The 16308-nt window shown below is 37.1% G+C and overlaps 1 protein-coding gene across 1 annotated transcript in view; it reads right to left on the reverse strand.

The window, feature by feature from the left end:
- The window catches only part of HAO1 (hydroxyacid oxidase 1), a 64046-nt gene that overhangs the window by 15227 nt on the left and 32511 nt on the right, over positions 1–16308 (reverse strand). The window contains exon 4 of the mRNA XM_061209112.1: positions 10760–10935. Within this exon, the coding sequence (XP_061065095.1) occupies positions 10760–10935 (176 nt within the window). The remainder of the gene's footprint in view (positions 1–10759; positions 10936–16308) is intronic.

Genomic DNA, 16308 nt, shown 5'->3' on the forward strand with positions numbered 1-16308 from the left:
TTATGAAAATACTATACTACCCAAAGCAATCTACAGATTCAATGAAATCCTTATCAAACTACCAATGGCATTTTTCACAGAGCAAGAACAAAACATTTCACAATTTTTATGCAAACCCAAAAGACCCCGAAGAGCCAAAGCAATCTTGAGAAAGAAAAATGGAGCTGGAGGAATCAGGCTCCCAGACTTCAGACTATACTACAAAGCTACAGTAATCAAGACAGTATGGTATTGGCACAAAAAAAGAACTATAGATAAGTAGAACAGAATATAAAGCCCAGAGGTAAACCCACACACATATGGTCACCTTATCTTTGATAAAGGAGGCAAGAATATACAATGGAGAAGATACAGGTCTTCAATAAGTGATGCTGGGACAACTGGACAGCTACATGTAAAAGAATGAAATTAGAACAATCCAAAACACTGCACACAAAAATAAACTCAAAATGCATTAGAGACCTAAATTTAAGACCAGACACTTTAAAACTCTTAGAAGAAAACATAGGCAGAACACTGTATGACATATATCACAGCAAGATCCTTTTTGACCCACCTCCTAGAGTAATGGAAGTAAAAACAAAAAAAAAACCAAATAGGACCTAATGAAACTTAAAAGCTTTTGCACAGCAAAGGAAACCATAAACAAGATGAAAAGACAAAACTCAGAATGGGAGAAAATATTTGAAAACGAAGTGACTGACAAAGGATTAACCTCCAAAATATACAAACAGCTCATGCAGCTCAATATCAAAAAAACAAACAACCTAATCCAAAAATGGGCAGAAGACCTAAATAGACATTTCTCCAAAGAAGATATACAGATTGCCAACAAGCATATGAAAGGATGCTCAACATCACTAATCATTAGAGAAAAGCAAGTCAAAACTACAATGAGGTATCACATCACACCGGTTAGAATGGCCATCATCAAAAAATCTACAAACAATAAATGCTGGAGAGGTGTGGAGAAAAGGAAACCCTCTTGCACTGTTGATGGGAATGTAAATTGGTACAGCCACTATGGAGAACAGTATGGAGGTTCCTTAAAAAACTAAAAATAGAACTACCATACAACCCAGCAATCCCACTACTGGGCATATACCCTGAGAAAACCATAATTCAAAAAGAGTCATGTATCCCAATGTTCACTGCAGCACTATTTACAATAGTCGGGACATGGAAGCAACCTAAGTGTCCATCAACAGATGAATTGATAAAGAAGATGTGGCACATATATACAATGGAATATTACTCGGCCATAAAAGGAAACGAAAATGAGTTTTTTGTAGTGAGGTGGATGGACCTAGAATCTGTGATACAGAGTGAAGTAAGTCAGAAAGAGAAAAACAAATACCATATGCTAACACATATATATGGAATCTAAAAAAAAATTGTTCCTGATGAACCTAGGGGCAGGACAAGAATAAAGACTCAGATGTAGAGAATGGACTTGAGGACATGGGGAGGGGTAAGGGTAAGCTGGGACTAAGTGAGAGAGTGGCATGTACATATATACACTACCAAATGTAAAATAAGTAGCTAGTGGGAAGCAGCTGCATAGCACAGGGACATCAGCTTGGTGCTTTTTGTCCTCCTAGAGAGGTGGGATAGGGAGGGTGGGAGGGAGATGCAAGAGGGAGGAGATGTGGGGATATATGTTTATGTATAGCTGATTCAGTTTGTTATAAAGCAGAGACTAACACACCATTGTAAAGCAATGATACTCCAATAAATATGTTAAAAAAAAAAACCCAAAACAAAACAGATTGGAAGATATACCATGTTCTTGGATTGGAAGAATCAATATTGTGAAAATGACTATACTACCCAAAGCAATCTACAGATTCAATGAAATCCCTCTCAAATTACCAATGGCATTTTTTACAGAACTAGAACAAAAACTCTTAAAATTTGTATGGAGACACAAAAGACCCCAAATAGTCAAAGCAATCTTGAGGGGAAAAAACAGAGTTGGAGGAATCAGACTCCCTGAGTCCAAACTAAATTACAAAGCTACAGTCATCAAGACAATATGGTACTGGCACAAAAACTGAAATATAGATCAATGGAACAGGATGGAAAGCCCAGAGATAGACCCATGCACCTATGGTCAACTAATGTATGACAAAGGAGGCAAGGATATACGATGGAGAAAAGACAGTCTCTTCAATAAGTGGTGCTGGGAAAACTGGAGAGCCACATGTAAAAGGATGAACTTAGAACATTCCCTAACACCATACACAAAAATAAACTCAAAATTGATTAAAGACCTAAATATAAGGCCAGACACTATAAAACTCTTAGAGAAAAACATAGGGAAAACTCTCTTTGACATAAATCACAGCAAGATCTTTTTTGATCCACCTCCTAGAGTAATGGAAATAAAAACAGAGAAAAAAAAATGGAACCTAATGATACCTAAAAGTTTTTACACAGCAAAGGAAACTATAAACAAGGTGAAAAGACAACCCTCAGATTGGGAGAAAATATTTGCAAATGAATTAATGGACAAAGATTAATCTCCAAAATATACAAGCATTTCATGCAGCTCAATATTAAAAAAACAAACAACCCAATCCAAAAATGGGCAGAAGACCTAAATAGACATTTCTCCAAAGAAAACCTACAGATGGCCAAGAAGCACATTAAAAAGTGTTCAACATCACTAATTATTAGAGAAATGCATATCAAAAGTACAATGTGGTATCACCTCACACCAGTTAGAATGGGCATCATCAGAAAATCTACAAACAACAAATGCTGGAGAGGGTGTGGAGAGAAGGGAACCCTCTTGCACTGTTCATGGGAATGTAAATTGATATAACCACTATGGAGAACAGTATGGAGGTTCCTTAAAAAACTAAAAATAGAATTACCATATGACGCAGCAATCCCTCTACCGAGCATATACCTAGAGAAAACCATAATTCAAAAATCCACATGCACCCCAATGTTCATTGTAGCACTATTTACAATAGCCAGGTCATGGAAGCAACCTAAATGCCCATTGACAGACAAGTAGATAAAGAAGATGTGGTACGTATATACAATGGAATATTACTCAACCATAAAAAGGAACGAAATTGGATCATTTGTAGAGACGTGGATGGACCTAGAGACTGTCATACTGAGTGAAGTAAGTCAGAAAGAGAAAAACAAATATCGTATATTAACTCATATATGTGGAATCTAGAAAAATGGCACAGATGAACCGGTTTGCAAGGCAGAAATAGAGACACAGATGTAGGGAACAAACATATGGACACCAAGGGGTAAAGTGGCGGCAGGGGTGGGGGTGGTGATGGAATGAATTGGGAGATTGGGATTGACATATATATACTAATATGTATAAAATAGATAACTAATAAAAACCTGCTGTATAAAAATAAATACATAAAATAAAATTCAAAAAAAAATCACATGTTGAATCTTTAACCCCCAATGTTGTAGGATGTGCAGATGAATACTTTGAGAAGTAATTAGGGTTAGATGAGGTCCAGAAGGTAGGGCACTCATGATGGTATTTGTGCCCTTGTAAAAGACACCAGAGAGCTTGCTCTTCTCTCTCTCCGTGCACAAAGGGAAGAGGTCATGTTGGTACACAGTGGCAAGGCGGCCATCTGCGACTCAAGGGAAGAGCCTTCACAGAAACCAACCATGTTGGCAACCTAATCTCAGACTTCCAGCTTCCAGAATTTTGAGAAAATAAATTTCTTTTTTTTAAACAGTCTCTCAGGCAGCCTGAGCCAACTAAGACATCATGTCATCATGTTGTTATTATTATTATTATTACTATTAGAGACTATTATATATATGGAACATATACTATACTATATATATATACTATAAGGAATATATAGTATACATAAGTATATAAAGAATGTTATGACAAACCCTAAAATTCAATAAAATACAGTTGACCATTGAACAACAATGCAGGGGTTGGGGCACCGACCTCCACACAGTGAAAAATCCGTTTATAACTAACAGTCGGTCCTCCGCATATGCAGTTCCTCTGCATCTGTGGCTCCGCATCCACAGATTCAGCCAACCCGGGATAGCACAGTACTGTGGTACTTGCAACTGCAAAAATCCACTGAGCAGTTCAAACCTATGTTGTTCAGGGGTCAACTGTAGTATGAAAGGTCATCTAATATATGAATTGCCAGTGTTTACCAACTAACTGTTTTTGTATGCTATCTATCCACTTGTAAGCATACCTTGTGTTAGGCATTTTGTTACATACTAAATATATGATTGATATTCTACATTTATTTTTTATTAAATATAAAATCCAATGTTTCAATGTAACTCTTTTAATCCAAGCATGCATTATATCTTGTTGGCATCTCATTGGCAATTTCGGAGCCATTCATAAGGAAAAGACCCTGTAGCCTCAGGATTGAAAGATGACTTTTCCCCTCACTCCATTAGTTCATTAATATTTTATATTTTAATGTTGCTTCATATTTGGACCATATGTGTTTTATTACACAGCTTTCTTTCCCTGGATTTCTAATTACCTTTCCTTTTTTTCCCCCTCCATTTATCACGAGACTTTAGAGTATTCTCAATTTTTGAACCTCTCCATGATTCTATCTAACCTATTTAAATCCTCTTGTCTTCCCTCTGGAGTCTACCCCCTGGAGCCCTCTGCCTTCCTGTTCTATCCTGCTCTGGTTACTCTCAAGGCTTTACTCTTCATTCTATAGGAATTCTCCTACTTCTCTAGGTTGAGTCTATTTCTAGTCAAGTTTATGCTTTCATTTGGTAAGTGTTCTTATTTGTTTATAGTATATTCCTTTGTAACTTCCTGAAAAAGGATCCATGGGAGGTACACTTACAGAGCATTTGAATACCTTCTCTTTTGTTTGAATGATAATTGGATTAGGCATAATATTCTAGGTTGAAAAATTATTTTCCTTAGAACCTAAAAAAACATGACTCCATTGTCTTCCAGTGCCCATTATTGTTGACAAGAAATTTGAGGCCAGTTTGACTCCCATTACTTTGTAATTACCTGTTTTATGTTTGTTTTCTCTCCTTATACACATTTTCTCCTGAAATTTCATGAGATGTAATATGCTGCAACTTGTTTTCTCGTGTCTACTGATTTATGTCTACAGCATTCAGATAATGTCTCTCTTTAATAATTTCTTCCCTTCCTCTTTTTTTAAAATTTTTCTAGCTGAAACACTTATCAGTTGAATATTGGACATTTTAAAGCTTCTCCTTCATTTAATAATATTTTCTTTCTATTTGTCTTTTTGTTTTACATTTTGGGAAATGTCTTTGACTCTCTTCTTCAGTTAATCAATAATTTTATTTTTAATTCCAGAAATCATGTTTTTAATATTTGGGAGCTCTTTTTTATATTCTGATTTTCTTTTCATGGCCGACTTTTCTTATTTAGGCATATTTTCAACGTCTCTATCATTTGCAATTTTTAAAGTTCTTTTCTTATTTTATCTCTTTCCTCTGGGATCAGCTTTTCTGCAGATTTACCTTGGTCTTTTATGGTTTGGTGTTTCTGAAATGCCTTGTGATGCTAAATTTTTCACTTATATACAAAGAAGAAAGACTAGGGAGCTAATATAGGCTTCTGGAGCTGTTTCGCAAATCAATTTTATTCCTGCCAAGTCTTTGCCTAGAGAAGAAATTCTTGGAGCTCCATGTGGGACAAGACAAGGAAAGTCAACTGAGGGGCTACTGGACTGTGAACTTCAGTGACAGAATGAGGACAGTATCATGGCATGTTGTGAAGGTCATCCACCCACAGGTTGTCCCAGCACCCATTTATTTCATTAAAAAGGAGCAAGCTACTATGCCAAGTTGTCTATTATTGCACGAGGGGGAAAGGATTATTGGCTGGTACGTGAGCTTCACAAACAGAACTCCAATCAATCCCCTTGCTTTTCAGTTTCCACTTTTCATCCCCCATCTCTGTCACACTTACACACTAGACACCCAGAGCCCCCTGAGGCATCCCATGATATGACTTGCTCCTGCCTTCAGGGTTCCCACCAAGACTACCCGCAGAGGCAGTTTTCTTTTCATTTTCCTCCTGTCAACATGATCTCTTACATTTTGTTCCTTTCATAAATTTCTTGAGGTTTCTCTGCTGTTTGTGCCTCTCATTTTCCTTTGCTTTGTTGTCATAAGTGTTATGTATTTTTGGACTTCTATACTTTAATTTCAGTGGGGTCTTAGTTTTGATAAGAGTGTTTTGAACCAAAAGCCCAATATACCATCATTTAAAACATGTTTGGAAAATGGTTCTCTAAAGACACAGCCTTAATACAGTGCAGTCCAGTAGAACTTTACTGTGATGATAGAAATGTTCCAGATCTGTGTGGTTCCATAAAGTAGCACATGTAGCCATAGAGTAATGGAAGTGTGGCAGTGTAAGTGAGAAACTGGAATTTTACCTTTATTTAATTTTAATTAACTTGAATGGCCACACTTGGCTAGTGGCTGCCATATTGGCTAGCTCAGCTTTAATGTTTGCATGAGTTTACTACTCTGATAAAGAGATGTAGTGTGGTATTTTTCTAAAAGTCTAGATATAACCATAAGTAACCTTAATGAACAATGTAAAATGTATTTGGAATTGCCCTGGTTATCTAGTTGTGTATGCGATACCAAACATAAAATCAAAAGTTAAAAAATCAAAATATATGAACTATATATGAACCCCGTGATTGAAGATGTACGAAATCCTCCTATGTATATGCAGATACCTGCCACCATGTAGCTATAACCTGTGTTTTGAGATATTGAATACTGTCAATAAACTGATCCTACACAGTATGAAAAAGAGATTACACCTTAGGCTTAGTAATAAGACCACTTAGATTTGAATCCTGTATCTGCTACTTGCTTGCCATGTAAGTGGCAAGTTATTTAACTTTTTCTTGTGCGTCAGTGTACTAAATACAAAATGGGGATAAAGATTCACATAAGAGTGGTTTGTGGATTAAAGGAGTTGAATGAATGCTTCGAAAGTGCCTGACACATGTTGAGCACTCAGATGAATATGCACTATTATTATTATTATTATTATTTTCATCTGATGGTGCAGGGAGTGTTAACTAAGAAGATGAGTAGGTAGAAGAAGATTCATTTGCTTGATACTTTTGGCAAGTTTGTTTGAGTTTTGTTTATAATAATAAATTTTCATCCTAGCGAGGATTATGGTTATTATGAGCCTTTCATTTTGAAGTAAGTGCTACTTAAGTCATATTTTGTTGTCTTCTATCATTTCAAGTGGTTTTCTGTGTTCTTCCAGGCAGTGTTGGGAATGTAGGGAGAAATGACAGAGTGGTTTGCTCAGAAGATAGGATCATGAGTATCTAGAGAAAAAAGAAAGTAATCATTTAGGACCAGATACGGGCCCCTTTCACTACTTGCTTATGAAATCTTGTCCGTAGTTTTACATTTTATTTTAACCCAGAGAGAAAAATGTTTCCTTAATGAGAGAGTCAAAATGGTTTTAGCAAAATGTTGATGAATCTTTGATATTTTCATTAATCCCTAGAGTTTACTGGTATGCCATTCCACATTTGTTGATTTGCCAGTTAATACACTAATTGATCGACAAACACAATAGTCAATAGTGAATAGCACTATTTGCTATCTTATTGACACATTATTTCCATACTTAATCTAAAATACCAAAGTGAAATGTAAGTACTCAAGATTTACCCTCAAGCCCTTGGAGTTTCTGACCCAGGACTCTGTGCTGTCTCAACAGGAGTTTAGTAACTAAATCCTAGCTCCATGGCAGCAGCTTTGAACACAATCCAGGAACACTGAATATTCTTTGAAAATGTCTTTAAAAACTGTAGATAGGAAAATAATGAGTTAGAGAAGTTTCTGAGAGACCAAAAGCCACTACAGAAGTGAGACAGCCTAGTTTTAAATTTTTTTAATTAAAAAAAAACACAACTCTAAAAAGCATATGTCTGCTCAAATGCCATTTGTTAGCGTGAGTTCTGGCAAAGACCTAATCCTGCTTCAAGTACATGTTTGGAGTTTGTGCTAGTTTTCCAAAGTCAGAGTTTAACCACAGCAAGAGATTACATCTTGCAGTCCAATTTGCATTCATTAGAATGCAATTCTTAAAATGGTGATAAGGGGTGATGTTTCACTGAGATCTTCTCAGTTGCCCATGATTTCATGTTCCTACAAACATAATCTGTGTCTTTCTGGGAAAATGGAAATGAAAGAGGATAGATGACGCTCAGTCAGTCCATGTGACTTCTGGATGAAGATCTGTGAAATATTGACACCTGAATTTCCCACAACTGGCCTTGCCACCCCTGTCTCCCCTCCACCCAGATTGGGCATGTGTACCACCTGATGTAGCTGTTGTCATAGTGATGATTCTTGTTTGTTAATTAAATGAAATAAATAGTTACAGAGAAGCTAGACAATGTAAACTGTACATGTATAGATAAGTTATTTCCTTTCAAATGCCAAATGCCCTATCTCTCCTTCTCTTGCTTTTGTGCTCTCTCTAATTATAGACATTCATGTAGTTTTCACTGAGGATTTTACTTAACAAACATTTGGACTGTCTACTGGGTGCAAAACATAATGAAAATATGACAAGCAAGTCAATAATACATATGGATAAGAAGAAAAAAGAGAGGTGATGGTGGTGGTGGTGATCCTTGGTAAAATGACCACAGAATGAAGTTCTAGAAGCCAAAGTATTTTTCAACATAACACATGATAGTAAAGTCTAATTCAATAGATTCATGTCATATCCTAGAGGACAAAGTTGTAGAAAATTATATATACTGGGAATCCAAAATTGCAAAGTTGATTAAAAAATTAAATGACCGTGGTGTTTTTAAGCCAACTGCCCTGGGCCACTTCTGTGATGAGAGTGAATTAAATACTTGAAACAGCACTAATTTTGTAAAATAACTACACCCTCTCAGATTCCTCACTGCCATTACTGTAGGTCAGCCATAATCCTCTCTTTTCTGGGCAACAGCAGTTTCCTAAATAGCCTCCCTGACCACAGTTTTGCCACCTCCATTGAGAAGGTCCATTACACAAAGCATGATTTTTCTAAGATGCTAATCTGATGAGGTGGCTTCCCTGATCAATATTCTTAGTGGTCCTCAACAATCTTAAAGTCTACATTCTCTAATATGGCTTATATGTTTTAACATTGTTAACTTGTGACTGCTGTGTTTTGTCATGATTGAAGTCTGAAAAAGAGTCTTTTGACCTGATATCATGACAAAACTCAAGGATCACCTTTCATTCTGGAATGAAACCTTCCCTAACTCACTTTTATAATTGTCTAAACCCTATTTTCACCCTCACCCTTATACTGCATAGATTTCAATCTCAGCACCTGTTAACGTCTTATTGCACCCAAATTCTTGTTTTTATGTCTGTCTCCTACAAGAATGGGGTGTCCTTTTGGCCAAGGACCTCAAATTATTTTATTTTTTTTTATTTTAACACACAGTAAGCATGATAAATGTTTGTGAAATGAATGCGTGAGTGAATAATTGAATGGATGAATGAATAAATGGGGCAGATCTTCAGGTTAATACTTTAGTACCTACAGTTGAATATAGCTACAGGAAGTAGCACTAACAATCATGGACTACCATATGGATGCAAGCAAGGTCAGTGAAACTGTTGTTTAAAGGTGTCTGTAATATCAGGATATGCTCAATGAAGTATAATCCACAGAAATTTTGAACTAAGACAATGGTCAACAGGAAAGAATGTGACAATTTTGTTTTAAAATCACAGATTAAAACAGATCTGGATTTAAACATATCTCCACTACTTAAAAGCTTCATTAGGCCCATTCTTTTACTTGTATTAGCTTATTTTTGTGTACAGAATATTAAATAAAGTCGAGGGCATGCCTAGAATTTTATAAATAGGGGCTATGGGACTCATACATATTCAAGTAAAGCCTATGAAAAAGTTTTGATTCTATGTCGTTGTTAACCCTGAGATAAGTTAATAGAATCTCTCATCCCAGAGCCACTTACTTAAACATTTCCATTTAAAATAATATGTTTTGGGCAGTTATTCATATAACAGTACTTAAGAAATGTTTTCAAAGGCAAGAAAACATTTTTGTGGGTGAACATATTTACACTCCAAGTTATTATAGTCATTGGTACCTCCCTGTGGGATTTGCATACATGTGGATACTGGGGAAGTGGTCAAGTTCCTTAATACCTACAGCTTGATATTTGAGGATTTTAATGTTCTTGTCAGCCTTTCTTTAAAGGGAGGTGATGTGGGATTCACCACACTCAAAAAGTCAGTTCTAGTCATTGGTACTGGGAGGGAACAGGAGAAAAATAGAAAAGCCTCTTTAAACAGGTCTGGCTGTCATAATATCATCCTTGGGGCTTCTTGTTGTCTGAGAGCAGCTGTTGGCAGCTTTCAACCAAAGCAATGAACTCAAGACCTTCTACCTAGATTTTGCCAAGCTCTGTGATTTGATGACAGCTCCAAAATAAGGCAATGGCATCCCAATTCTTTAGAAAAGGTAACTTCTTAATTCATGAGAATCCTGTTCTCCTTCAGAATACTACCTAAGAAGGAGGAAATATTTACTCACTAACACCAAAAGGGAGAATTGAGAGATAAGATGTCTCTATTTCCATACTCATTTTTCCTGATTATTTTCCCTGAAAAAGTATTATGATCATATCCATAAAGAATCATAAAATCATGGTGAACTCAAGTAGAGAAATAAACAAACCTCTCAAAATGCCCTTTGCAACAATGGGCAGGGATGTCAGTCTTCTCAGCCATTTAATATCCTCCCAGCTGATAGATGGGTCTATTGCTTTAGCCACATATGCAGCAAGTCCACTGTTGTCTCCAAAATTTTCCTTGGGAGAAAATGCTAAATCATTGGTTTCAAAATTTTTCATTCTGAAATAAAGAATTACATAAAATGAGATATTTCCCAGAGTTAAAGATATCTTTACAATGACTCACTCAATGAAAAAAAAAGGGGGGGGGTTCCCTTTTCAAATCAATGGGCTGTTCACTCTTCAACCATCTACAGATTGATTGCATTTACATTTTCCATGTTTTGGTGCAGGATTCCAGGCTAACTGTGACAATCGAGTGGACTTAATTGGTCACTTAAAGTTTATTTTACATCTTAGGTTATTTACATAAATAAATCAGTTTAAAGGAGAAATGTTTGGCCAAGTTTAAATATCTCTACTTTTTTAAGCTGGTTTATGAATATAAACAATAAATTTGATGCTATTTTCAGCCAGCAATGCATACTAATCATAAAGATGAACACTCGCTTGGTGCATCACAATTTACAAAGGGCATTCATATAACCACAATTTTAAAAGCTTTTGGAAAATAAAATTGATACTCTATAATTCCTATTTTATGTAGAAAATAAAAACAGAGCTGCAGAATGAGATGCCCCCAAGTATAAAACTAGCTAAGGCAGCATTTGAGTTTCAAACTAGGTCTCTTGACTCCTAATTACATTTTCTTCACTCAGATCTCAATTGCATTCTGGCAATTGCATTTGACTTCAGAAATCTTTCAAAGTCCTTGTGGAAAATTCTAGAGGAGACTGGAACTGCAGTAACATGTGTTAACAACTTCTGTCTGTTGTCGCTGTAGACTCTTTTCCCTGTCCTACTATTAGCGTGGTGGTGGTGGTGGTGGGCATAGGGAGAATTGGGAAGTGTTTCCCAGCAAATGAGTTGTCAGCTCTTGCTTTTCCCTCCACCATTTAGTTGCTTTCTCTGAGGCTCTCTGCCTACTGACTCAGACTCCCCAATCTTCCAGACAATCCTGACCAAGACATGAGTTTTCCAATTATCAAGACTTTCCTTACTTTGCCTGTGATGTGATGGTTAGTTTTGTCAGCTTGACTGGGCTAAGGGATGCCTAGGTAACTGGGTAGAACATTATTTCTGGGTGTGTCTTTGAGATTAGCATTTAAATCAGTAGATTGAGGAAAGATGTGGGTGGGCATCTTCCAATCTGTTGAGGCCCCAAATAGAACAAAAAGGTGGAGGAAGGACAAATTCATTCTCTCAGTTTGAGCTGAGACGTCCATCATCTCCTGCTCTTGCACGTTGGAGCTATTGGTTGTCAAACCTTCTGGCTTGGACCAGGACTTACGCTATGGGCCCCCAGTTTTTGGGCCTTCACACTCAGACTGGGACTTATACCATTGGCTCCCTTGGTTCTCAGGTCTTCGGATTTGGACTTGAACTACTCTGGCTTTCCTGGGCCTCCAGCTTGTAGATAGTAGATTGTGGGATTTCTTGGCCTCCATAATTGTGTGAGCCAATCCCTCATACTAAATCTTTCTATAGATATAGATACAGATATATAGATATGGATATCCTATTGGTTCTGTTTCTCTGGAGAACCTGACTAATACATATGACTTTTTCTTGCTCTTGGAGCCTGAGTCACCATCTACGCAGAGGACACAACTTGTCAAGGGTGTTGGTATATAAATACCCCAGCTCCTTCACGCATAGGCAGACTAACTCTGAGAAGTATTCTACAAGATCTCCCAGAGTTTCCCAGCAGGGTTAAACTTTAGTTGCCCATAGCTGTAGCTGTCTTGAAAACATGCCCATTGTTCACTACCTCCCCTCCCTTGCACCTCTTCCCTACTCCTTTCATCTTCCAAAAGCACTGCTTGTACTAAAACAGTGCCTCTCACTCTGCTCCTAAAGGAACCCAAACTGAGACACACCCCATTGAATTGCTGCCTTCTCCTATGACTAATTTTGTTAACCCAGCTTAGAACAGTATTTTTCTAATTCACCTGTAAGACTCTGCTACTGGCTTACTCTATATCTGAAGTCTTTTCTCTTAGTCTAATATCCTGATATCTTGACTAGATTTTGGCAGTTCTCCAAGCTAGGGATAAAGTCTTTTCTGCGTGCACCTCTGACCACTAACTGGATTGATGGCCATCTGGATACACAATGGCACCATCCATGTGACTTACCTGCCCTACAGACCCAAATCCAATTACCTACTTCATTTCTCTAAAAGGCTGACTTTGAATGATGACAATAATCTGGACTCACCTTGTTCTTCTGTGCATTATAAATTACCATGCTAGCCAATGTCTTCTTTGCATAAAAGTACAGCTGTATCTCTCGCTTAGTCATAGGTTTTTATTCCCTTCCACTGGCTCTGCCACTGAACATAGAAAGGATCTTGGATCCAAGGCTATAACAATTTTTATATAAACTTAGAAGCACATAGGCACACTATTTTTAATTTTTTAAAGAGAATCATAAGACTTCAGGACTTCCCTGGCAGTCCCGTGGTTAAGACTCCATGCTTCCACTGCAGGGGGCATGGGTTCAATCCCTGGTTGGGAAATTAAGATCCTGCATGCTGTGCTGTGCAGCCAAAAAAAAAAAAGAGAGTGAATCATAAGACTTCAATACAAAATTAGGTTTAATGCTTTTAGTGTGCTTTCAGCTAAAATAGCTGGTTGTGTAGCTTGGGTGGCATCTATTATCATAAGGACATGAACATTCACATCCCAAGTAACTCTTTTCAACCACTGGCAAAGTTTTCTCAATAAGGATTGAATAGTTGGTCTAATAATTTCATTGACTCAGGTGGCCATTAAATATCACAGAAAATTCCAACTCCATGAGAATCATACTGGTATCCATCTATTTGCTGAGTTTTGGTTTGGATTTTAGCTGAAATACTTGGGATTTTTTTTTTTAAATTAATTTATTTATTTTTATTAATTAATTTATATTTATTTATTTTTGGCTGTGTTGGGTCTTCGTTTTTTTTTTGTGCGAGGGCTTTCTCTAGTTGTGGCAAGCGGGGTCCACTCTTCATCGCGGCGCGCGGGCCTCTCACTGTCGCGGCCTCTCTTGTTGCGGAGCACAGGCTCCAGACGCGCAGGCTCAGTAGTTGTGGCTCACGGGCCCAGTTGCCCCACGGCATGTGGGATCTTCCCAGACCAGGGCTCGAACCCATGTCCCCTGCACTAGCAGGCAGATTCTCAACCACTGCGCCACCAGGGAAGCCCGGGATTTTTTTTTTTTAATCAAACCACTTAGGGTTGTACATTTTATCACAGACTTTGGCCTTCTGTGGTCATCCTAACTTTAATTAAGCTAACCTTCTGATCAATAAACATACCCTTACTATGGAGACCTATCCATTACTTAGAAATGATATTAAGTGATATTAAATGCTAAACTTCTAAATAATATTGTTAATAAGAAAAAGGTGCAGTCTGTCTATCCCATAGCAAAACCAGGGAGGAAAAAAAAAAGAATAATATCTGTATGTGTATATTCTCTGCATAGCACCCCACCCCCATCCCAAACAAGCTACAGTGTTTCAGCAGGGGTGGGGTGAAAGGGTGAAATGGATAGGAAAAAACAGAAACATGGATAAAATTATATAAATAACTGTTGTTATTCTTGGATGGTGACATGCAGATCAACACTTGAATGAATGTTGCCTTACAGAATTTTCAGGGCACAATGAAGCCTTGTTGTTACTCTAAAACGTTGTTCAAAGCCAGAAGCCAAGAAAAAGTTTTCAGATATCTTGACAGAGACCCACGATGGAGTGTTTTACCCATGGCTCTGAAGGAAACCTCCATGAATGCTATTTTTATTAGAATTATGACATATACACAGAAAGACACTTAAAGCGGCTTCTGATAACCAAAGTACTCCATTTCATAAGGAAGGAAAAGGGCAACATCAAAATAATAACATGATTACTTGGGACTTAATTCTCCAAATCCCAATCTGTTTAATGACCCAAAGGCAAGGGATAGGATTTCTTCTTTGTAAGAGACTCATTGTGCCTTGAATGGCCCCCAAATATGCTTTTTAATCTAATATAAAAATGATTTTAGTTTTTAGTAAGTTAGTATTATAAAAAGGTAACAACTACTAAAGAAAGTTAACTTTGTTAAATAACCAATTATAACATTGATAAAGATGACTATTACTGAGAAATATACAATATTTTGCATTATAAGTATTGATAATGTGACATTAAAGATAAAGCCATATGTCTCCACTGTGGGAAACAAACTATAAAATAACAAATGGTATAACACACGGTATCAACACAATATGAGAGAGAGACATTCATAATACATTATAGAAATTGGTGCATGGAACACTAGCGTTTAATTCTGTGGTTAGGAAAACATCTCTATTGATTGCGTAGCCCTGCTAATTTCTTCTTCAGTGTGTCTGGGCAGTTGGAAGAAAGGTTCAGGGCAAGGATTTTAAGTATGAGCCCAAACCCTCATTCAACTTCTTACTGGTCTTGTTTTATTGGGTAAATCTCTTATGATTTAGCACATTTTTATTGACTGATTCAACATTACTTATTTAGCACCTACTATGTGCCAGTGTTTTAGTAAAATGGTCAAAAATGCCTGGTCACCTAGGGTTGATATTCTAGCAAGGGAGACAGAAACTAAACAAGGAACATAATAAGTAATTTATGGAGCATGTTAGAATATAAGTGCTATACAAAATAAAGAAAAAAGAAGAGCAGAATAAGAGGAATGCGATCTGGTAGATGCTTAACTTGAAAGATTAAATATGGTAAACATGGCCTCAATGAGAAGATACCTTGTAGACGAAATTGGCAGATCTGTGCTATTGTAGTTGTTTCCTGTTGCTGCTATAACACACACACACCTAGAGGCTTTAAAGTGACACAAATTTATTATATTACAGTTCTGGAGGTCAGAAGTCCAAAATGTATCTCATTGGACTAAACTCAAGGTGTCAATAGGGCTGTTTTCCTTCCAGAAGCTGTAGGGGAGAATCCGTTTCCTTTCCTTGTCTAGCTTCTAGAAACCACCTACAGTCCCTGATTCCCGATGCTATCACTCATATCTCTGTTTCTCTCAACGCATCTCCTTCTCTGACTCTGACCCTCCTGCTTTGCTCTTATAAGAATGCTTTTCATTACTGTGATAATCCAGAATAATTATCCCATCTTGAGGTCCTTAACTTAATCACATCTGCAAAGTCCATTTTGCCATGTAAAGTATTAATAACATATTCACAGGTTCCAGGGATCAAAACATGGACATCTTTGGGAGGTCATTATTCTGTTTAATATTATGTGAATTATACTGTGAATGTTTTCCTAACCAAATAATTTAGAGGCTGTTGGGTCATGTACAAAGTCCTCCTTCAAATCCTTTTCTCCCCTCCACCTCCACAACCCAAGATCCCCACACATATTGTGTCTCTATTCTGATCTCTACTGCTTATTTTTTAT

The sequence above is a fragment of the Eubalaena glacialis genome, chromosome 13 (assembly GCF_028564815.1).
Source record: "Eubalaena glacialis isolate mEubGla1 chromosome 13, mEubGla1.1.hap2.+ XY, whole genome shotgun sequence".
NCBI lineage: Eukaryota > Metazoa > Chordata > Mammalia > Artiodactyla > Balaenidae > Eubalaena > Eubalaena glacialis.